This window comes from Musa acuminata, chromosome BXJ3-2, assembly GCF_036884655.1.
Source record: "Musa acuminata AAA Group cultivar baxijiao chromosome BXJ3-2, Cavendish_Baxijiao_AAA, whole genome shotgun sequence".
NCBI lineage: Eukaryota > Viridiplantae > Streptophyta > Magnoliopsida > Zingiberales > Musaceae > Musa > Musa acuminata.
The window spans coordinates 29,828,373-29,854,017 of NC_088350.1; the positions used below are offsets into that span (position 1 = coordinate 29,828,373).

At 36.1% G+C, this 25,645-nt stretch overlaps 1 protein-coding gene across 2 annotated transcripts; it reads right to left on the reverse strand.

The window, feature by feature from the left end:
• Nucleotides 1-206: 206 nt before the first annotated feature.
• LOC135632009 (brefeldin A-inhibited guanine nucleotide-exchange protein 5-like) lies at nt 207-25,228 on the reverse strand. 2 transcript variants are annotated; one of them, XM_065140253.1, is made up of 34 exons: nt 24,860-25,228; nt 24,549-24,744; nt 21,377-21,452; nt 20,872-21,103; nt 17,390-17,511; nt 17,238-17,296; nt 14,646-14,703; nt 14,480-14,564; nt 14,197-14,397; nt 14,025-14,083; nt 13,874-13,940; nt 13,726-13,794; nt 13,451-13,573; nt 13,225-13,278; nt 13,035-13,123; nt 12,748-12,844; nt 12,562-12,660; nt 12,246-12,449; nt 12,027-12,137; nt 11,776-11,960; nt 11,049-11,675; nt 10,490-10,907; nt 9,784-10,023; nt 9,545-9,668; nt 9,296-9,444; nt 7,056-7,412; nt 6,680-6,846; nt 6,314-6,591; nt 5,974-6,137; nt 4,361-4,480; nt 4,136-4,272; nt 3,726-4,053; nt 1,171-1,266; nt 207-733 (listed from the first exon to the last, which is right to left on the reverse strand). In XM_065140253.1, exons 2-34 carry the CDS (start codon nt 24,658-24,660, stop codon nt 671-673), a joined length of 5,370 nt encoding a protein of 1,789 aa, XP_064996325.1. In that variant the 5' UTR covers nt 24,661-24,744; nt 24,860-25,228; the 3' UTR covers nt 207-670. The 2 variants fall into 2 exon arrangements, with proteins under 2 accessions (XP_064996325.1, XP_064996324.1); XM_065140252.1 differs by having other exon boundaries at nt 20,872-21,109.
• Nucleotides 25,229-25,645: the final 417 nt, after the last annotated feature.

Sequence of the window (25,645 nt, forward strand, 5' to 3'; positions counted from 1 at the left end):
ACTTAGATAAGAGATGAAGCAAAGTAGAATTCTAAGCGTATATTGATGGAGTTTAAAACCAATGTCAGTAGTTAAATGACGAAAACCTGAGGATCATTAGTAAAAATTTATGATCAACAATTCTTTTAATAGAAAATCCAATTCAGATTCAGGGCCAATCAATTAATGCCCTCGAAAGAAACATGATTGATATCAAATAAAATAGATGATCAAACATTAATGCATAAACTTGTCAGACGCATAAAATAATTAGTGGATGTTGCTGAATTATTCAATATACACAGATGACCAGTAAAAAACATCACTGAAGATAGATTGCGGGTAAGAGAGTAAAAGATATCTAGTAGTCAAAACCTCATTTGTAGAGATTACGGACCTAAGCAAGGACGAAGTAGACCATTCCAAAATACTGAACTCAGACAACTGAGGAGATCTGCCGCACATTCCGACAAGTCATATCTTGGTAGCTCTCTATAGCAAGCAATACCTCAAAAAATCTCTATTATATCTCTATCCACTCTTTTTCATAGCAGCCGCAGAACAGGTTTGCTAAGAACCCACAGGTGCCCCTCTTCTTCATGGCATAGACGTTTGTAGAAGTTTCTGCTTCAAAGGAGCTGGAGAATCTCAATTGCAATGAAAAAAGAAGCATGAACAGCATCAATAACAATTATGGTAGAAGGGGGGTGAGCTGTGTGCTGAAGAGATCACCAAGAGCTCCACGAACTTCCATCTGAAATAAAAAGGAAATGATAAGAACAACATTTCTTGCCAATTGAACCTCAAAATGCAGATCTTATGTAAAAACCAACAAAATGACCAATAACTAATTAGGAAACTAAGCATATTGGTTGATGAATGATCTATTCCATGACAACAACACGTATACCCACATGCAAGAGAGTGCACGTGCACTCAAGCATGCACACGAGGTTCATGCAAATGTGTTTCTACATGTACATGCATTCAGCCAACCTGACCATCCAGTATTTCTTCAAAAATCCTCAGTAGGAAACAACCGCTTGCAATGTTAAGCAGGAATACATACTCAAGATACTTAATAAATATTTTGCAAGTGACAAATATCGATAAGTGAGCCCAATAGTTTGAGCCCATTGCTTCAACTTATTTGGTATGATACATTCAGAATACTAAAAAATGAGAACTTACCTGATCACAGCATACGAGTTTGGTAATTAGTGGATAGAACTCTCTTATATGCTTTCTGAATATTAAATTATCCATACAGCACATTCCTTTAAGTACCTGAAAGGCCAACCAGAAGTACTACATTTTGTAAACCATGAGTCAAATGAGAACATAGAGCAGCATAAATTATGCTTTTAGCAATCTAAAAATTTAAAAAGGTAATGACACTGCCAGAAAGTAGGTATAATTAGTTTCCATTGCAGTGATAAGTTATGAAAGGTCACAAATGGAGAACTATAATTGATATCTGAACAGAAAACTAGCCCTTAAGGCAAATTCTTGGCTATAACAGAAAATGTGGTGCTGTTACAGCAGAAAATGCTAGAGATCTAATTTTACTCCAAAAAACTGTCGAACCTAAGAATTTTCATTAACAGATAAGACATAGGATACAATTTTTGACAAGAAAGAAAAGAGGATGTATCCCAATATACATTAACAATTTGTAACCGCTTAGCAGAAATTTCAACTTAATGTATTCTTTATTATCGCATTCTTCTGTTCTTAGGTTTAACCTATGTATTAGTAACTTGGGCAACTAGCTTACAGAAAGACTCGGGATTCTATTAAAACCAAAAAGCAGTTCGTTAGCCTGTTCACTAATGGCCTAATCTAAGGTGGTTCACACTTCACATACCTCTAACTAGACCATTGCCACTTGTTCGACTAAAAAATGCTTCATGAATACAATACTTTTGGCCCTACATAACAGCAAAAATATTGACTTGTTTGGCAAAATTGAAAAAATAGAGAGAAAAGGACCTATAGGTATCATGACTTTATGCTCAACCTTAAGCTAGACATTACTGCAACAATTTGCAATTCTGTGTATTATCTCATGGTATATGCTCACAGAATTTGTTAGTTAACTTGCTTCAATTGCGAAACTTCAAGATGCAAAACATCAGAGGCTTTGTCTGGAATAGGATTTTATTTGCTGATTCCTGATTTGTTGGTTCGACAAATAAAAAGACTTTGGCGATGAATGATCTGCGAGCTTGATACAGGGTTTGTGCTAAGCTTCAAATTTTGTTTAAACTCTGATTGGGCACTCCTTGAATATAAATTATTTTTCTTTTTGTTTGCTTTTTTCATTGATATTTTTTACTCTTTCTGTATCTAGAAGCCTCTAAATATTTATGTTCCTTTGAATCTTTCTCACTTTCAAATATTGTTTAAATGATGAAATCCTCATCCTCATCAATGATAATCATCTAATAATTTAGCAAAAAATGTGGAACATTTCTGGTCAAGAGGCTCCACCACCTAATATGGACCCTTGTGGTAAAGATAAAACCAAAACTAGAGAAGTGAAATCTTGCCGATTACGAGGCTCTGATACCATTTATCTCCATTTGATGTTGATATAGAGACAATTGGAATTCAATAAACATCGTGAAGTCTGTTCAGGCCAATCTCTAGCTATAGACAAATGAAAGTGAACATACAGTTGAGAGTAGCAATAGATCAGATTTGTCAGAAGAAACACAGAAAACCAGTACTGGTTGAGTCGGAGATAATAAGACAAAAGAACTATTAGATGCAAGGAAATTACTACAGGCTGCTTGGCAGCAATTCCATTAAATTGATACTACCAAATTTGAGCCCAAACCTGTTCAGTTCGGCCACAGACACCAGAAGCAGCAAATCAGTTGACCCAGCCAACCAATGTTCTAGTTTATGTTTATAATTTTATATGAGAAGGGACTTCCATGAATTAGTGCAATGGTGAGATACGGTTCCATCTTGTGAGAAGCCTAATCATAGTCCTAAAAGCCAAACTTTAAACCTTGTTCATTATAAATCTTTAGACTCCCTAATAAACTAATTTCCAATCATCTAGAGTCAACATTTTAGACATTGAAGGGTTGGAGGGTCTCATTATGCTGTAAGCATGACACTGCCAGCATGCCCGAAGCTAGCATAAGATAGCCAGTACCAGCACGGCCAAAACCAGCTGAGCATAAGACTCCTCATACCGGCTGAAACTTGAAAATTTCCAGGATAAAAATAAAATAAGTTCTAAGAACAATGTTCTTGAAACCATTACATAGCAACAGAAATCATGATTTCAGAGTTAATAAATACCCAAAAATATAAGAAAGTGAAATTAGACCTGTTACAAGTTGAACTAACCATGAGCTAGGCTCGAATTTTACTGTAGCTGAACCATTACTATATATATTGAGGTTGACCAATCATAAACAGACTGACTACTCACTATACATGGAAGATTGCAAGATCACCACTTATACATTTCCAAAACAACAGATTTAACTAATCAGACTTTGAAACTAGAATCATATAGAGGAGTTACATGCCTAATATAAGACAGGTAATGTACTGAAGCATATGTTAAAGGATGGACGACTAAATATTACTGCAAAAATAATGAATTATCAACCCTTCTCCATAAGCAACAATCAGAGTAGCAAAATTTCTAACACAACAAACAAACGTAATGATGACATACTAGCATGTATAATAGAAAATACACATTAACAGCCTCTGCTTACCTTAACAATGACCGGAGCCCTCATGTCAAGTACACGATGTAGATCCGTGCTACCAGTCTCCCCTGAAATTGGTTTGAGCTCAGAAGCCTCTTCTAAAATCTGACCACAGAAAGAAACTAGCTTCTCTTCTGCTATGCCTTTGAGCTTCTCTTCTGAATCTAAAGATCCAGCATAGCATGAATCATTGACTGATGAGGTCTGGACAAATGGACCATCAGAAATCCCTTGTTCATGACTGCTACCATTCTGTGTTGCAGTTGACTTGTGTAAGATTTCTAAATAAATGGATGTTCCTGTTATTTCCTGGCGAAGAAGATTTAAAGGAAGCCTGTGCAACACCAACCATAAATGGAATTAAGACTCTGGTTGTCAAACTAACCAAGCTATCTCTAAGACTCAGGCTTCAATACCTTTCAGAAGGTATATATTGCATTCGCAATATAAGGTTTGACGAAGAATTATATGAAGCAGCAAACTCTACCAGGGACAATAAGGTATCCATTATTGCAATTTTATGAGAGACCTTTAATTTACTCCAGTATCTCTTCTGAAATGTTCAAATACATCATCTAAGAGACTAATCATCAACAAAATATTCAGCAAGGTGATGCCGACTGTTTGACGTTTATCTTTACCTGTATGCTATCAATAGCGCCTAATAGTAAAAGTTGTGTAATGCATTTTCCTTTTATGGTTGCCATCATGGAATTCTCTTCATCATTATCATCCACAACAGGTTCTGCAGCATCAGGGATCTGCAGAGACATTCCAGACACAAAATCAAGTAGATAGCATATCAAAATGGAACAAAATTTATGCAGAGATGAATCCCATGTTAAGCATAAAAAATGAGAGAATTCAAATTCAGTACCTACATCTCTTAGACTGTTGTACAAATCTATTCAACAAAAATAGAACACACTAGTCAGTCAGCCCCACAGATTTTTTTCCGTCACTGTCGGAAAGCTCCACTTAAAGAAATATCACTATTCAAAGTTGGAGCTATCAAATTGTTTTTACATTGTTTCAAATAAAGTCTTTAGTCTATCCCCCTCGTCTTGCACCAATAATCCAATTTAGCTTTCCTCGATTATTTGATTATCTAATGGTCTTATTTTGGACATATATCTGTTATTTTAAATGATTTCTTATTTTATTATCAGCAATAAATTATTTTAAATTATTTCTGTATGATCTAGATAATCAAGGTTTAAATGTGAAAACAATTTCCCAATCTTACAAAGGGTAAAGATACATTCATTACCTCCACCCGAACCCCACATTCACGGAAACCTCATGCACTAGGCCGTTACTTTTCAAGTAACTCCATACAATAATTTCAACTTTCTCATCTCAAAATCCTTGACTCTTTATTTATGTTATTTTCTAACTACCCAGTATCATGATTCACAAATTATAGCTAGCTCACATCTATTCTATGTATGTCATATAAATTCTTCTATTAATATTGCTGAAAAAGCACTTTATATTTTGGTTTTAATCCTTTGCAATCTAAAAACCATAGTTTCAAAAGTTTCTCTGCATAGCTCAAGTTTAAATTTAATTGAAATAATATCATCTGCAAACAACATATAACTTAGAAGTTTATCTGGAATACACCAAGTATATTCATCCTTTATCAGTGTGAAAGGTAAGGGTCTTCTTTAGTTGAACATGAATTTATTCTTCCGCTAAAGGAAAATATATTGAACAACAATTAAAGGTGTTTGATTATTCCCCATCTACAACAGTGTTTAATTCAAACAATTAATTAAATCTGTAATCAAACATTCTACAAGCAGGAAAGAATTAAATACTTTCTTTGTTTTTATTTTCTTCAGAGATGGATATCTCCATATGTGCGTCCCACATAAACATGGTAAATCAGCCACAACTTTGGGTTCTTTGCAAATAAACTAAAATTAGTTGCCTAAAACATCTAAGTTCTCATCTGATCACAAAGATGCAGTTTTGTAAACATGTAACTTATAAAAAACTAAATATAGCTTTGTAAATTTTAGCTTTACTATTAAACTTTTAGTCGCGGTTGAAAATGGAACTATATCTCATATTTTATAAACATTTTGTATCTAACTGGCTATTATATTCCAATCTCTATATAATTCATGTGATAAATCAATGACCAATCTAGCAAATATCCCATAAATTTATGAAAACACAATGAATCTCGACCAATGGGAACAGTGCACAAACTAGATTATTTCCAGGTAATAAAATGAAAATACACCTTTACAGGTGAAGCTGAAACTGGACTGAGATCACTTGTGCGATTCTTTGATTTGGAGGTAAGACCTCTAAGCAAAAGGTTGTCCATCATATTACCCATGATCCTTTGGCCAAATGTTTGACTACGCTGATAGTTTGCAGCTTCAGCAGGCTTCTTCAAGTTACCTGATGGTGACGGATGTCCAACAGAAGAGGTAAATGATTATTCTGAAAGAAAGGCAATGAGAATATCTATGCTTCAAGAGACACAACATAGCACTCTAGTATAGTCCCACAACTCTATGCAGGTGAATATGCCTCTTGTAGGTACATCTAATGGAATACACTAAATAGTAACAAACCATCAGATTCCTCAAAGTTTGTTTGGAGATTGTTTTCTTCATAATCATCCTTGGAGTTAATTGTGCTGATTGTATTTCCAGCAGCGTTACCATCAGCAGATAAGGATTCATGATCCAAAGCTCTTCCCCCTTCCATTTTGTGATTGTTCCTGAATGGACTGCCACCATCTTTGGCATCTGTATCTTTAGAATCTTTGGATAAAACTGTTTGTTTTTTTGAGTTCTCAAATCCCAAAGAATTGAGAAGTTCGAGAGGTTGAGTTGTGTATGATACATCTCTGCAATTCCACATTTATACAAGAAAGGAAAGAAAAATCAGAACAAAAACGAGTAATGCTACAAGAGAAAAGTTCACCAACAGCATACCTAATGCCTTTCAATAAAGTATCCCAGTCACTATCACTGAACTGATGGCCCCCAACTTCTATAAGATGTACTAAGGCTCCAAGAGAGATGGAAACCACACTTTGGTCCGTTTTCTTGGCACAATCAAGTAGAAAACTCAGGAGTGGTGGAAGCATGAAAGATACTTCCTGAAGAGAGCCAGAACAAAAGAGCACATAAATACATAATAAGCAATACATAGTAAGATCCTTTTACAAAAAAAAATTGTAAATTGAAATTGTAGTTCAAAGGAATAAGGGGCATAAGGATAATTGATGAAGTTTATAAGATGAAAAACACATGCAGATATACATGAAATGGTTCACATGGCTCAGTGAAGGAAATCAAAGATAGATACCTTATAGAAAGTATTAAAAAGGTTGCAGAGCAACTGAAGTGAATGGATGCTAGTTTCTCGAAGCCACTCATCACCTGAGGAGACAAGGCCATCTCTTCCAGCATTTCGTACATGGTCAAATATAGGAAAAAGGACTCGGTGAAAAATGCCCTCCCAAAAAGCAGAAGAGAATTTCCGCCCTCTCTCATTCAACAAATCAAATAGCACTTCCAGTGCACAGTTCCGAACTTCCAATCTAGAATCCAATGTTAAATCAGATAAACCAGCCAACATGGGAAACCAGTAATGCTCGGTTACATCAAAGTTTGTCTCTAGCCCACCATCCACCGGTTTCAAGGCTCCACCAGGTATAAAGCCCTGCAGATACAAGAAGAATAAGAGAAACAAACTAAAAAGCCAAAAGATAGAGAATGAAAGCATGAAATATTAAGCTTCTGAAAGTAAAATATATTAAGAAAAAGGTACCTACTTAGTTTCCAACTTTTCATGGAGCATGATGATAATGCTAATTTTTTAGCAATCATGAAGAACAACAAAAATCTACAGTGACTATTACCATGAATTAGCCAGATTTTAAGGCATGCATTTAACACTTCAAAACTATAAGATGACAAATTTGAGCAGATATAAAACCTTTACAGTTATGTAATCTGAATTAATGAAGTGAAAGATTTATAGTTGTCATCTGTAAAGGACGAACCTAACCAACAAAGTTCCCGCCAATGGGGGAGACGATTAATATGTGCAGTCTTTGCACTATATTTCTATATTTAGAGAGGATCAATATAGTTGTCATTTGTAGGTTCACCTAATTCTAAAATCACATACATTGGGCGAAGAAAATAAAAAAATGTTTTTAGAAATAGAGGACAATTAAAGTAGTCCAATCATTTTTTAGTACATATGTGAAAAAATAAGTAAAAATAATAGTAGTAACATGATCTTACACATTAACAAGTACAAATTAGGATGTTGCATATCACTAGACAAATACACAAAAAACCAATTTCATGATACCAAGACAAACCTTTCTGCTAAAACACTTTACCAAAATACTGACAAGTCACAAACTTCAAGATAATCCACTTTCTACCAATTTTGCTGCTTCATTCATATATAGTTATCAAAGTAAACCAGAACTGCTTTTTTAGATTCAACTAAGATCAAGGCACATAATGAGAGCTAAGAACCTCACAACTGACAACCTGATCAAACATCCTCCTGAGGTAGTTGACCATGTGATGCCATTCTACAGATATCCCAGACTTCTAACAACTTCTCCAACTTAACGATTCATGAAACAGTGTCACATTAACAATGTCTTTTAAGATAATTAATTAAGTCCAATGGTGCAGTTTTATATAATGAGCACAAAGATAACTTGAAAACCAACTGAACCATGGACACATCAAATACTGAGGGCTTCTGAAATATCATGTGTCAAAAACTAGCCCTTCATGACTATTCAGTAACTAATGAAAAAAACCATAAAGTATTACTGCTTGAATTTATCTCGAACATAGTCACTCACACATAACAAGGGGCCGGTTTTAATAGTAGTAGAAATTGAAGTATTTGTCTAACCTTTTTCGTCCACCTTACCCTGCCTTACCGATTGCAAGCCCTTCGATCAATTATTTTAAATATCCTGTTTGTTAAGAGGAGAATACACTGTCTCTCATCTTAGCAGTTATTTTTAGACTTTTTGGTTGTGTTGATGTGAAATAAGTACACATTATGCATGTTGTCTGACAAGAATGAAATAAAAGCATCTCGTTTCAGGTGACCTAAATACCTATGTGGCTTAATGTTCATTGGGCTGTGTTGAGAACCTGTCTATATGTGAGTAGTTTAGAGTTTAACAGTTTAACTACAAAAGTTGCATTCCTCATGCCTGTATAAATATTATGAAAAGTTTATTGCATAGTTTTCAATAAAGTCTAAAACTCAACATGATAAAGAGTGGAATCAACAAACTCCAAGAACCAAAAAGAAAGAAAAGCTGCAAGTTTTTCAACAATTTCATTGAGATTACAGTGACATCACATTGGCAGACAAGATAGAGATATACTGACTGCCAAGCATCTCACTGAATGATGTTGCATATTCCATAAATATATTGAGAAGAACAAGTTATCAAACAAAAACTCTTGCCAAACAATGTTTTTCTAGGTATGTTAAATGTCTATTTAGTTTAGACTTTAGATGATGTCTGAATATGAAGGTATGTTGTTGCAAACCTCTGCAAGACGATCTTCACATATACGGAGGAGAGCAATAGCCTTCAAGCTAATCCGTGGAGAAATTTTGTTATTAGCAAAACGAATGAGGCAATTGACACAATCCATAAAGCAGTCACCAACAACCTGATCAAAGTGCTCCAAGATAACTGCAAGAGTTACAGTATTGCAAGAGTTACAGTATTAGATTCATCGAAAATCTAAAAGATTTGAACTCAAGATAGTGGGTTAAACTATCTGTTTTCTCACCCTGCTCAACATTCTCAAATGCACTTTCGACAATTGATTCCAACTCATCATCAGCAGCTGCAGTGAAGATCATGAACACACTCCGCCAACCTGATTTAATGCTACCAACCTTCGATTTGATCATCTGCAATGCCATCGCCAGCAGTTAATTCCTATGTGTCTCATCATGAACAAAGATGAGTATAACAAGCAGCATAATGGAAAATTTTAATGTGCAAAATTATTGGAACAAGATTTACCTGAACAATGCAATCCACAATCAGGCCGCGTATTTTTTCATTGCGGCTATTCCGCATAAGAATGACAAAAGGTTTCAAAATGTCATTCTGGAAGGTGAAGTTGGTGAGTTCAGCACGCTCCAAATACTTCATACCAAGTTGTCTCAGTGAATCAATGGCATACATAGCAACTTTTTCCTCATGGTGGCTACCAGCAGCAATGAAATGCTGAGCCAAGACAGACCATATTCTAGCCCATACCTAAGAATGGAATATATAATAAGATGACATAAAGACTAACCACAAACAATCATTTGTAAAAGAATTACAAATATAATTTCATAATGAAGTTAAAGATAATCTAATTTTAACATGCATTTGTCAGCATCATGCACCAAAAAAAAAAAAAAACAAAACAAACAGTGGACTCTTTTGCTCATCTAGATAAAGCAATGACTATGTGTTAAAGCCACCAAGCATAGGATGAGACTTCAAAAAGAAAGTCTATATATATGTTGCATTAACCTGTTACAAACATGAACATAAACTAAGAGATATTTTGGAGTTTCTATGTGTTGTCATATCTTCCAGTTTGGCAGCCAATATTGAAAGATACAATCATAATAGCATTAGGACCACCAAAATTCCATATATTAGCATAATTCAAGCATGTAGGAGAAAATAAAAAACAACAGAAAAATTAAAGCATTAAAGGAAAATGGAGTACCAGACGAATACGAGCCATATTATAGTAGCTTATCTCAACAAGCTTCTGTAGGCTGAAGACACGAGCAGGTGTTTGTTTCAATTCTTCAGCAGATACACCACAGAGAGCTGTGAAGAACTCCACAATTGCATCACTAGGCAATTTCACACTATTTACAAAAACTTGCTCAGCTGGCTTTCCAGCTAGCTCTCTGAGAGACTGAAGAACTGCATCCCTAGATATTTGATTGGATCCTTGCATCACAGTTGCAGCAATGGATGGGGTCGAAGTGATATATTCTAGCCTGGAGACACATTCCAAGACAGCATTCCAGGTGTCTTGTAGTGAATCCGTCTCCATATCGCATAAAACAAGCAAGGCACGTAATGCTTCCACATTTTTACTTCGCATCTCCTTTGGAGCATGCAAAAATGTAAATCTACACACAGTTTGGCAAAACATCAGATCACATTTTTTGCATACTTCATCATTGATATTAAGTGGATGGAACAAAATGATGATAAATTCATTATAGTATCTTATAACATAATATTACAAAAGATCCTAAGAAAAAGCATACCGTACTAAGGATGTTAGGAAGGCATATCGCATTGTATCCATCCCAAGAACACGTGTTAGATGTATGCCAGCTCTGAAACCTTCCATGCAAAGAATAACCCTTGGCTTATTGTCTCCTTCCTCCAATGTGACAGAAAATGTAGCAAGCAAAGGCCAGCCCACGGCTTCGAGCATTGGTCTTACTAGGTCAATCTGCTGAGCTGTATAGAAAACACCCCTTTTTTCACCTTTATTTTTGAAAAGTGCCTGAATTTGCTTTTTAATCTTTTCACTCTCTGTCTTAGTATCAATTCCTGACTTCTTTTTCGGAAGAGCTAAATTTAAAATATTGACAAGACGTCCTCTCTCTTCTGTTTCTGGCCGCAGTCTACTGCTTATAGATGCATCAGACTTATCGCTCTTCATCTTTATCTCTTCTCTAACAATTGAATCGTATATCTTCTCTAGGAGGTCCTTTGGAGCACACTCTTCTACATCACTCATAGAATTCATGCGTATGAAATCAGATTTAGACATTTTTGGCCAAACCATTGGATTGTGTGCATCAGTATTCAACATTATAACTGCATAGGCAAGAACATAAGCAGTATCTGCATTCTTGAAAAGTCCTGGATTATCAGCACAATAACTGCAAAACAAACATGGCTCAGATAAACGATCAAATGGAAAAGAAAATTGAGGGGATGCTAAACCACTGAAGCAGCATCTCAAGATGTCAGCTACTATACCGCTCAGCAAACTTTTCCATGATCCGATCAATTTTCTGTGCTTCTCCAGGAAGTCGAAATCCTTTTAGAAACTCACGAATTGCAGTATCAAACTCTAACCCTGATAACTTCATGGAATCAACATAAGCATGCATAACAGCAAGGGGAAGTTCCTCATGCTGGCCCAAATATTCTCCAATCATGGCCTGACATATCAAAAAAATTAGACATTATGTTTTATCAAAAACAAAAGGAATAGTCATAGGAGACACCTTATCCAAACTTGGAGTGGTCTTCAGGAATTGGGCTATTGCAGAAGCCTTTTTCTCGACCAACTTATTAGACAACAGAAATTCTATCCCTTTTGCAGGTTTACGATTGAACTAAAATCAAAGGAACGGGTTATTAACCATAAAACTAGATATAACAATAAGATAAAAACTTTCTGAAACTAGAACAAAAGACTCATTACCAACAACCATCCTAGTTACCTCTAAGATGGCTGCTTCCATTGTGGATTTGTGAGCTTTTGCCTTCTCAAATTGGTTTAGTCCATCATCATGGAGCTCATTAACTGTCCCAGGTTCTCTAGCCAAAACTTCCTCTTCAAGGGACCGAACAATGTTACCATGTTTATCAGTTTCTTTCCTTAGCTTCTCCCAATCAACCAATGATTTCAGCACACTCACCAAGCACTGCATAAAGTAAATAAATTGTTATAATTTAAAGATAGAAATAAAGATTGACTGAATATATCAGCACAGCCGCACAAAAATACTGGTTCTCTTTTAAAGAAAAGACAAAGACCTGAAGCGATGAGCCTTTAGCAGATGCAACCTGCATCGAAGAAGCTGAGTTGGGATCTGTAGTTTGAGTCCCTTGTGCTATCCTTGACAAAGCATTTACCTGTTTAGATCAGTGGAAACAAGTAGATTCTTTAAAGAATGGCACATTACAACCCCAAGTTATCACCATGATTTGCTTGGATCTTACCATACGTTCAAAAAGGTTTGGTGCCTGAAGATCACAATCATAGTTAACAAATATGTCAGCGAGCATTTGTGAATCCTTACACACTTTCTCAAGCATCCTAACAGAGAATCCAATTACAAGTTTCCATCAGCAATACAGAAAAGCTTACAGCACGAGTAAATGCCACTAGGCCAACAATGGGATATATGAGACAGTATTCCTATCAACTGAAGATAGAAGTGTGGGGAAGGAAAGGAAAAAACAGAACATATTTTTTAAAGCTAATATAAAAAAGAACAACACTTTACCGAAGAACACTTGTTCTTTGGCTGAGGGCACTCTCATTGCCTTCCAAGGATTTTAAGATTATCAAGGGAAAAAAGACACCAATTTCTCCCTGGAAATATACATATACATTAGCAACATCAGATCCAAGGAGATTGGTTTCTCCAAGACAGTCTAAAGGAGAAATTATATGACCACATAATAATAAGATACCTTAAGACTTTCCCTAAAACGAAGCAACAGAACTGCAAATATTCCAGTTGCATACTGCACAAGAAGATTAATCATAAAAGTTTTATCCTTAGCAAAATAAATGGCCATGTGTCAGTTGCTATGAAATGTGAAGAATAGTTTTAGCAACTGCCCAGCAATTAGCAAATAATCAAGCAATAAAATTAATCAACAGGACAAGCAGCAACAAATAGGAAGAAATGATAACCTGAAAGACAACTGGAGAAGGCGAAATAGAAGCCCGTAATAAAGCATAAGAAAGATAAGCCTTGACAGAGTCAATAAAATGGAAATTTTTCGTAAAGGATTCGCTCACTCCTTCCAGTAAACCCTGCAATTAAAAATCCTTAAGTAATATCAAGAACACTAATAAACTCAAAAGGTCGAGGAGCATAAATGCATTGACTAAAAAATAAGAAAAAGTTAGAGAGAGTTTTGGCAGATGAAGCCTTCTAGTCTCCACATAATCCAAAACAAACTAACCTGCAAAAGCTCAAGAGACAAAAGTCTTGTCTTTGTAGTAACCTCATCTCCCTCTTCTTTCATCCCCATCTGCAAATATATACCTCAGCATGTTAAGATAGACCATACTGATTGAATGTGATATGAGATCATCTTCACAAATTTAGACCTTGCAAAGTGTTCGAAACAGCAATAATGCATCATGTTGCATGACAGTGCTCTCAAGATCAATCCCTCTGAAATAAGATTATATGATAAATTTGTTACATCAAAAAACAAATGAAGGCTTGTTCTATTTACATATACAAACATTTTTATACCCTGAGATTTTCTTGCCATCCTCAAGTTGAACAGCCTGGTCAAGAACAGCCTCTAGACCCTACAGATTGTTACTTAAAATAAGATGAAACCCTGATGCAGATGAGTTCCAAAGTAATCTGCAGAAATAATCACTAATAGTTTCATATAAAATAGTCCTAAGAGAGAGAGAACCTTGATGTCTGCACCACCAGCCAAATTCTGGAGTTGCTCAAAAGATGGAGATGTCTCATTTGCACGATTCATGGTTAATGCATCTCCTAGAGTAATTTTCTTCTCATCTTGGTCATCTCTAGGCACTTCCTCGTAATCAGAATTTGTGGAGCTAGCTGATGGAATTTCACCATGCACATAACTATTGGATGGTACAGAAACCTAAACACCCATAGAAAATAGTTGGAACTTTTCTGGCATATTTTACATATTTACTAAACCTAAATAAGATGATAAGTCCAACCTGATCTACTTCCATTCGCCTAAACACAATACTGATCATTTGGGTCAACATTGCTTTTGATGTTGCCTGATTTATTGGACTCTTGCTGTACCAGATATTTATAGACCATAGCATTAGCTAAGAGTTACTGAATGGACAATATAGGGGAATAAAAAGACTCGAGTACCTATTCAGAGCAATGTTATAGCATACTCTAATCACTCCCAGCAAAGGTTCTCCATGCACTGTGTTAAAAAAAAAAAGACTTATTTAGCGAAAAAGATAAGCAGCAGAGCTACAACAAAGATATAGTATAAGCAACTACAGACATAAACCATTCCTGCATATAGCCTGTCACTTCAGCAAATAAAAGAAAAAGATCCAGGATAAGGCACATTAATAATTCAAACAAACATTTTGCAACACCAAATCAGACAAATCTATCGAATCGAAAAGAGATTTTAAGCTACAAAAGACCAGCAAACACCTATGAGAAAAAGCTTTATTATAATTTTTTAAAAAATCAATTATCTGTATCAAAGATTGAAATTTCATATCGTACCAGTATATCGATCTTTGCTCAGTACAGTACTGTACAACATACCGAGCAGTATATATATATATATATATATATATATATATATGTAAACAATATAAAAAATATTAAAAGAAGGCATACGTAGCCTCGACAACGTCGCCTTCTCCTCATTGCCTCGTCTGCGACGTTCGGCGAATAAGGCGGCAAAGACGGCAAAGGCTGCAGACGAAGAACGCGGCGAAGGCCTCAGACGTCTCTGGCCTTCGGCAAAGAAGAAAGCCACAAAGTCGCAGACGAGGCAATGAAGGAGACCACCTCTTCTGCTGCTCTAATCATCGTCACCTCCAGATCCTCCTCTTTACGACTCTTCTCATTGTTACCTCTCGTATCGGGGTCATCGAGAGAGGGCGACGTCGGATCGAGATTGAGAAAGGGCGTGGAAACAAGTTCATGCCGAGGTTCTCCTAGTTCTCCCTCTTCTTCGAATGCCCTCTCCTTCTTCCTTCTTCGACGCTTCTCCCTCAGCTTCGTAGCAGCTAGGCCGCAGCCAGGCTGATACCGCCTGATAGCAGGCAGTAACGATCAAAATTTCGATCGTTACCGCCCGAAACAGCCCCATATCGTCTGATACGGGACTATATCGAGCACCGAGCAATACGATTCGAAATCGCAAACCTTGATCTGTATGACAAACACTTATGCATTATCGAAAAAGCAAAACAAGATGGAAAAAACAACTAATCCAAGCTTGATGACTTTAGTTAAGCATCTTATATCAAAACAAGAAACGAATCAGCAGCTTTACAAGAAGCTACAATTCCCTCTAGCGATGGCAATATATTATATTTCATTTCGATCAAGTAATGTATGTGCATGTATATATTCATGCATAAATGCTACTCACAACATTTATGAGTCCTACTCAAGATTTGCATATTATCTGCAATACTTATGTTAGCCGTAATCTCAAGAATGGTGACCATGAGATATTGGACTGACTTCATCCCACCTCTTCATGAAGAACGAAAACTAATTGTGTAATCCCATCGCCTGACTACCCCTTAAATGCTATCCTCTGGTAGAACAAAATATTCTATTATCACCTAATTCCAAAAAAGACAACAGTCTGTTTTCTCATAACCATATTGATACAAGGCATATTCAAGGAATTGAGTAAGATTAATGAAGATGTACATTTCCTCAAAATAAAATGAGAAAAACATACATCTCAAGTCTACATGTAAAAAAACCAATTGACATAAATGCTATGGTGCATACAGTCAATTAGCTTGATCCGATCATTTTATTCAACCCTTGCATTTCAGATACATTACAAAGAGAATTTCTCATAACCACTCATGGCTACTACTTTTGATGATTCACCTAAATTTAACAAGAAATAAGATCTAGCTGCCACAAACAAGATTTAAAATCTCGGTCTAATACCCATTTCATTATCTCGTCGGACAAATATGATACCAGCATCTGGGCAGTATATCAACTTGTACCATCTTGTATCACTAAGGAAAAATTAAAAGAAAAACAGGTACCAAGCTATATGGTCAGAGACAGTTAATACCAGTCAATACACTCTGGACCAACTGGTACTTGAAAGTTGAAATTTGGCAGCAACAACAGCCAATTCTCTGCAACTTTTTGCAATAACTGCCAAAAACCCTGATAAGAAACCTCTCCAACTCCAAGACAGGAACATAGACCTCTAAATGTGCTTAAGTGACTAAAACCAGAATGTTGTCGTCGAATTTGCAATTGTATAAAACTGAGCAAGATAGCTTCACCTTCCATTAAGAGAGAAATCGAGATGTAAGAAAAATACAGGGGGCAAACTTGCTAATGTTGTGAATTCCTATACATACTCCCAAAAAGTATGTTGATGAGATGAAGATGAAAGAGTTGTCATGTAACATGTTGAGCTTATCATTTGGAATGATAAGTAGGAAGGATGGCACTACATCAGAAACTCCTGGGTTGTGGCAAAGGTGAATAATTCAGTCAAGCAACAAATGCTTAAAAACTATTTAAGTTGGCCATGTAACACACATATCTAGAATGTAAACCCAAGAGAATGATACATACCAACTTGAACAACAAATATTATGAGCAAAGAGTTAATTTTATTATCTTTTAACTATTCAAGCATGTTTCAAAAGATGGTTCTGAAAGTAAATAACTCCCTCCTTGGAAAAACAAAAGCAGAAAAAACAATCTTATTAAAAGTACCTCTGAACCTTGTTGATGATACTGCTGTGAGAAGCACCTTTAAAACTTGTAATATAGTACTGCAAAGTTCCATGTGTGTCAACAAAAAAATTAAAAGAAATCATATGAAAGATATATCTACATAATAGAAGCAAATTTAAAAAATTAACCACCTGTCAGATGAAGAGTTATCAACACAGCCACAGACCATATTGAGAATATCAGTAAATAGTGAAGCATTTTTACCACCTTCCAGTCCAGGATCACCCTCTAAATGATCATAAGCTATAAGTTTCTGCCAACAGGCCAATTGAATCAGATGCATTCCTAGTACTATAAGCATCAGAGCATAATGGTCAAAATTTTCTGACAATAGCATGAGGAAAATGAAGTGGTCAAAGAAGAAACAAAAAGAAAATGACATGATAGTATGCAGTCCAATTACAGCATTACCACTGTGAGTCAAATGTGGAGGACAGAATTTATCACAAACTAGCAGCATGTAGAGGAACATGCTGAGCTTTACATTATGTAAAGTTGTAAACAAAACATAAAAAAGAGAAATGGCCAAGAACCAAGCTTCCTGTAATGCAGGCCCCAGTAAAAATCAACCCTATAGTTAAAAAAAGAAAAAAGACAAACTACTACTTAATGTTTGTGATGGATGACCTTCACGAGCATTAGTTCATATTGCTTCCTCCAAGGAATCTTTATAGTCTCCGTAAAGGAGGTCTTTGACTCTTTATAGTTGCTTTTTAAGACAGCAATCTTTTGAAGTCCTAGGAATGTTGTTTGTCCAGGATTGGTATACCAGTTGTATTGCTATGTACCACCCCAGTATTTACCAGTCCAATTAGACACTGGTAAGAGTGCATATACTTTGGTACTAGTCGATATTCGTTTTTTTTTTTTTGTCATTTTTCATTGATACCAAGGGGTACATGTCGGTATACCATTTAGCATACCAGTAATGAATTGATCCAATAACCTCACAAAACCAGTATCGGACGGGCATTTAAATCCTTATTGGTTGTTAACCTCAGCTTGGTCCATCATGAGATACTAATGATGATGATGATTGATGACAAGGTTATCTGAACCCTTGTCCAGTAACAACTGATGTCCAATGTTTAAGCGGATAACTAAGGAAAACTAAAAAAGAGGTTCATCATGTTCTTGCTACTCGAAGAACAGAAAAAAATAGTTCCGAAAGAAACAAAAGGGATAACAAATTAGAGGGAAGGAACAATAACAAAACTAGATGAAATAAAGGAAAGATATGGAGTACAAAAAAGTGAATTAACAAGACAGGAAGGATGGTGGCCCTCTGGAATTATATTGATGAAGTAGTTCTGTGGCTGACACCACAAGTTACGCCACAGTTAGGAGAATTGACATGGTTTACAGGGATAAACCAATAGAAGAATCTACCACTATTAATTTGTGCTTAAGCATTTTTGACTATGTAGTTCTAGCCCTATCAAGTTGGTCAGTTCTTCCGAAAGGCCAGATCATGACCAATTTTGCTAGAAAACCTTATAATTCTTTCATTAGAAGATCGATGCTCTAAATTTAGGCAACAGGGGATTCGACTTGCTGTCACAATGGCATGTGCAGGGATATTATGAGACATCGTGAGCAAATGGCAGGTGTACCTTCGGGAAGAAGAACAAAAAAAGGCGAAAGAAATTGATATACCACTTGACAATCAACACTATAACAATATATATCCACTGCTTGTTCTCATCTTTTTCTCTTCACTTCTTCACAAGACCATAGTATTCTGATAGAGTGAAACCTTAGTCATTTGGGAAAAAAAGCCAATAAAATCCTATGAAAGCATGAACCAGAACAAAGTGTCCGAGCTCAACATTCTTACAACCATTCCAACCAAGAAACAACTCTCTTTCCTCCCTCCACATGATTTTATTAGTCATTCCCTTGTTGGAATGAGATTTTCAGCAAACTATAATTTAGCTCAAAACTTGAACCTTCAGATGCATTTCAGGTTTTAAAACTTATTCGATCAAGAATAAGAACTATTTAAGTTCCATGTAACAATTTTTTTAAAGATGTCTACAGTTAATCTGAGATATTCAGATATTGCCTCTAGGATGGTTTGCTGCCATTTTGCTGAAGATCGTATTGTGAGACTTAGATCTAAGTTCTTTTGCAATATTTTATAGAAGTCTTTACATAAGATGTTTCCCCATGCACATCAAAAAGTTACAGATTAGTCAAACAAATTAAGTGATATATACTTAGGAGACAAGAAGTTATCAAACCTTTTTGCAACCTTTTTTTGCAAGAGCAACTGGCTTTGAATGCAGCAATCCAGTCATAAAGGTATAGATCAACAATTATAGGCATTGTGAACTAACAATTTAAAAAACCATAGCCCTTGTAACAGTATATTCACTATCAAACAAAAAGACGATAAAAAGAAACTTCTGGAGTTGTGAATTGGTGCATTTCAATTTGTGCACTAGAGAGATAAGCACTTGCATGGAAAAAATGACTTATCAGCAGTAAGTCAGGTTAAAATTATCAGGGATTGTCTTTTCGGGTACCAGACCCGTTATGGCAATTTGATGGAATGGTACATACCAGTCTGTAACAGTGTACTGACATATGGTACACCGGTGCATACTGGTGGTTTGGCGAGTAAGAAAAAGAGGAACAAGTGGAAGGGGTGGTGGAGGAACAGAGGAGGAAGTAAGAGGGAAGAAGAGGAAGAAGTGGAGGAAGAAGGAAAAGAAAGAAGAGAAGGAAAAGAGCAGCGGCAGCGGAGAGGCAATGGCATCGTCAAAGCGGAAGCGACAGTGGCGACAGCGAGGCGGCGCCATCTTATGTGAGAAGAGGGCTAGCGTTTGTGATGACAAGGCAGCGGTATCGTACGTGATGGCAAAGCGACAGCGGCAGCAGTGGTGAAGCTGCAATGGCGAGGCGATGACATCTTATGTGACAAGAGGGCTCGCGTTCACGAACCATAATCTCTTTTCTTTTAACGCTGATTTGGATAGGGGCCCCACCATTTCTTTGAATTTTTTATTAATTTAATTGGATCGCCCAAAATGGGATGGTCCGCATATCGGACCACACCTGGACTAGTACATACGACCCGTACCGTACCATTTTGAGCGGTATAGCAAACATTGAAAATTAATGAGAATAACTAGTAGGGCATGCATTTTCAGACAACAAATACGACAGAGATTGATCACATAAGCATGTTCATCAATAACATAATAAATGCTATTTCTAACCACACCATAGTCATTTTAGCAGTCAGATTCTAATGTGAGAAAGCAGTTCACCATATCATCTAACGTAGACAAATCATTAGCAGAAACAAAAAATTAACTTCAAAATGAAAGATCATTCAACATAAAAGATCAAGAAAAGTAACATGTTTTTTTTTCAAGCAAGATATGAAAAATAGATAAAAAGATATTTTACTACACCAGAAATGACCACAAAATCAAGTAATAAGAAATAGAACTCATAGGCACTAAACACACATACATACATATGCATCAAGAAGCCAGCAATATATGTTGAGCCAAATAATCATACTTGTTTCTGCAATAAATGTGTAACGTAACTTTGAGGAAAGAAAAGATACTGCATTTTTTAGTCAACGAGGGAAACATACATGAAGACAGTCAAGGGCAGGCTCCAAAAGTTTTATATTCTTTGTCTCAAATGCAAGTCTCAGAGGCTTCAAAACAAGTTCAGCTTGGGCTGCATCTAAGGTGTGGCCAGCACTTGCTAAAGCTGCCATAATAGGTTCACTGGTCTCTTGGGACTTCCTGATGGTAACAACATCCTTTTCAACATCTGAAGCTGGAGCCTCCCCTTCTTTCGCTGATAAATCACCATCAGATCTGATGCTATGCAACAACAGTAGTTGGTTTAAGTTATGCAAAAATTTGGTGAAGCACATGAGTTGAAAAGGCATAATCAAACACTAAAGATTCACAACAAGACCCTTATGTGCTTGTTGATGCTAACACAGCCATGAAGGTATCATGAGAAACCAGGAACCTACTAAAACTCATCAATAACTACTAGATAATTATTTATAGCAGGAACTGAGAGCAACCATGATCACAATATGCTACCGTAAAACCTAAAACACAAAAAAATTAGTGAGAAACCTCTCATTCCCTGCCAAAGTTGCAGCATTGTTATGCTCATCAGAAGTCAACTCTTGCTTGGTCTCTTTCATGTTGTCTGAAAGTGGAAGGCAAAATGAACATAGAAATTCTCAGCTCGTACTATAGTTTAAAGGTTTAAATAACAAAACCAACAACAAAATATATTTTGTTAATAAATCACCACACTCAAACATAACAATCAATTTATACATAACAAGTAACTAAAGCTAATCTATGCAAAACTTGACAATTGAACTTTGATAAATCTTTTAGATAAATAATGATAAAGAATGTCAACAACAATAACAAACAAATCTCTAACTTACCAGCTCAGCTATGGATTAATTTATGCCATCTACTATATCCTTTATTAACCAATGAAGTATGGAACTATGGATATAGATATAACACATTGAAATGACATGATACATATATATCGCCAAAGATAGAGCAATAAAAAATGTCATAACTGATAAAGATTGACAATTACTGATAGTATTAGAATACGTAGTTATATCTTGACAAATAATAATTATATAGAGTTTCCAACTATTCATCATAAATATTCTTACTTTTTTAATACGTAGCACTTGAAGATATAGCGAAATTATGGTGAATGACATAAGACCATTATTCTAACTTCACAAAGCATATCTATCTCATTTGTAATTAAAAGCTCAACACCCAAGGAAACCAAAATTCTTGCAAAAGGTGATGGAATTGGAGAGTTTCTTAATTATTCTTCCCTTCCCTCCCCACTCTTTCTCTCTCTCATACTCACTCTTTGTCCTCATCCTCATTCAGTGTACACGTTTATGGTGATGGTAGTAGCACTTGGCAGTGATGTTCTATCAATTCTCATTCTACTTGTAACTTTGGTCTTGTAATCTCTGACATCCTTTTACTATGGTGCACTCAGTCACAATGTAACAAATGCACCAAGGTTTGCCGTACCGGACTGTACCGCCCGAGCTACAGTGCTCGGTACACCTGAGTGTACCGAGCGGTATACCGTACCGTACCGGTACCGAGCCCGGGTCGAAATGCCGGTACGGTACGGTATGGCGAACCTTGAAATGCACGAAGGTAACTTTGATCTTCTAATGCTCAGTCACTTGTAAATTTGGTCTTCTAATGCTTGAAGGTAAGGCAATCACAACATGTCAACAACTCATTGTGATAAAACAACTTTGTTGAATAGTCAATCATCTAAGGTTGAAAATTGGACTTCACCATTAAATTATAATAGTCAAACAGAAGATTCAAGACATCCCAATGATAAATAACCATAGAATGACTGGTCATTGTGGAAACTTAATAAAGCGATCTAATCAAGACTGGAGTGTGAAAATTTAGATTCAATTCAATTTGAATGCAAGACCTTTTTTTTAATTTAAGTCCGTAATAGGGCCATAGTCAATTCATTGTTTCCCATCAGTCTTTTTTTTTATTTTATAAAGTCCAGCATGATGTGATCAGAATAAATTTAACTATTAATTAGTTTCCAATCAATCCTAATTTCTGGGCTACTGATTGAATATTGTTTAAATTCAAAGAATCCAGCAAGATACATTTCCTAAGCAAAAAAACAGAAAAGGCCTTTTATGTTCAAAGAATTATGGCAAGATATGTTTCCTAGTCGAACAATTCTAAAAGGGCTGCTTTCTACGAGAACACTAACAACATATAATTTTCTGAGATCAAAACTCAATCTGGTTTATAAATGATTGTCACCGACTATTTTTATTTAGGGTCTTTAAAAGTCAAATTGTTGTTCACTTCTCATAGTATGTCCAATTCAATTTTAGACTATCCATTGATTTACTTAGCCCAGTGGCACATGCATAAAAATAATTTTCAGTTGGTTTAAGTCAGAGCAATGGTTTGAACCCATGGAATGATTCATTTAGATGATTGTTGGTCATTTTCATTAGCTCCTTCTTTATCTTTTCTCCACTTTCTCAACTCGTGCTCTTCGCTTATAACAACACCAACCCCTTTCCTCAGATTTTTCTTTCAAGCTTAGCCTTATATGTCACTACCCCTATGCATATGTATGAAAACACAAATTAGGGCATATTGATCCACCACATGTCCTGCAATATATCACATTCTCTCAGGGTAGTTTCATTGTAAACTATATCTATGACATAAAACTGACAAAGATCGAGTACTAAAGAGTCATCTGCTGCTAGGAGGATTTCTACAGCCAGGAAAAAGTGAAATAAAAATAAAAAAATATAGGAGGAATATAAATTAAAAAATAAATGGAGAACAGTAGAAGTGTAAACAGACTGAACACGATCAAGTGAACTTTTGTTTATATTAGACTAAAAGTCTAAAACAAGCATATGTTTGCTTGGCTTAGCATAAGCCTGATAAGGTGTGTAAACTGAATGGATCAGGTTTGAATCAAATAAAATATCAAATTTGAGTTTGTAACAACCAAATAATTTTTCTGGTATTTCTTTTAATATCATTAACTTTAATCAAAACCATTCAATCCTCATCCTTTATGCATTTAACATCACATAGATCCATAGTCTTTCTTTCATTTCTTTACCAAGTAAAAGGTGTTTACTCTCCATCTTCAGTATTTATGATACTGTAAAACTGCCATAAGCATTCATCTAACTGATAGTTTTTTTATTCTTCTGTTCTAGCCACTTTTTATCACTAATGTAAAGTTCCCCAAGTTTCATATAATATCCTCCTTTGCCTTTGACTAGCTCCTACATTGACTGCAAAATCACCTCCAAGACATCCTACAATACCTTTGGATTCTTCAAGAGTTCCTTTTGCCAGAATTTTTATATTGCATTAATTTTCTTTTCAAATTTTATCGATGCTTCCTTTTCCTTAAACATGTGGTGTGATTTATCTTGCCTAGTCAGTCTTCCTCATTTATTGAATTCACAAGCCTCGCTCAATATTCTATATATTTAGCAACAGTACATTACTCAAACGATCAACTTGTTGGAGATGGGTTCTTTTCCGATGCAAATTCAAGAAAACATTTCCGGTACTAAAGGAAAGACAAATCAGGACTCCAAGTAATAGCTTCGAAATAATGCAATGTTGCTTCGCAGAAGGAAGAACTATCAAAGAAATAAATGAAAAGCAAAATCTACAAACTCGAGATCTAAAGGCAAGATGTTAGGGTTGCACCAACCTAGACAAGTCTGCACGGAACTCTGCAGGGCTGGGTACTTCTTCCCCGCGCACTCCTTGAGCATGGCCTCCAAAGAGCGAATGATGAACCCTGCCGCGGCGGCGCCCGCCATGACGAAGAATGTCACAGAGATCCACCCCGACGACCCCCTTCAGAGCTCGATCCCGGAGTGCAAGGCCAAAAAAGTCCTCCAGATCTACGGATTAGACGAGAATTCGATCAGAGAAAATAGAAAGCATTGGACGATCCCAGAGGAGAATTGACAGATTGGAAGGAGGAGAAGAGAGAGGGGAGAGGAGAGGAGATCTGACCGCCGGAAGGGCAATGGCCTCCAGGGCGAAGGCCTTTTGCGGAAGCGCCCACGGTCGCAGGTAGAAGGGGCCCGAGTCTTACGATGAATATTTATATCCAGCTTCTCCATCTGTCACATGGGGCCCAGACACGTGTTTGGCACGTCCACGTCACGTGAACTCACAATTGCTTGATTCGAAGCACTCCAATTCAGGTGCTCAATGGGTCAAGTTTGGGTTTACCTCCTAAAGCCAATTAATTTGGCAACAATATTTAAATTACAACATAACCACTTGTCACTTATGTTTTTCTAGTTAGAAAGTTAAGATATATCATTGAATTACCAATATACAATTAGAAAAATTCAAGATCGAAAGTATCAGTTAAGGAAATGTGATAATTAGTCTTAACCAAAATGTGATGATATTATTTTTTATATCCTCGTATAATTTATTTTTTTTAAATGGTGCGAAATACTAAAAACCTTCGATGTCATCTTCGTCATCTGATCATCACATACGTTAGTTGATACCGTTATCGTTAATCGATCTGATCATCATAAACTTCACCATTCACTGCTGCTGCGGCTGCCGGCAATGCGGTACACTTAACTGCCTTCATCCCTGCCGCTGTGAAGTACTCCGAGGCAGTCACGAATCATGTAATGCCCGTTACATACCATAATTTTTATCGATTAATATAACCATTATGTAACTGTTTAAGCTCTTAAAATTACTGGTCATCTAATTTTAATATTTACTCTCCATCTCCCTCCCGTCTCTCTCCATCTTCTTCTTCGGGTCATC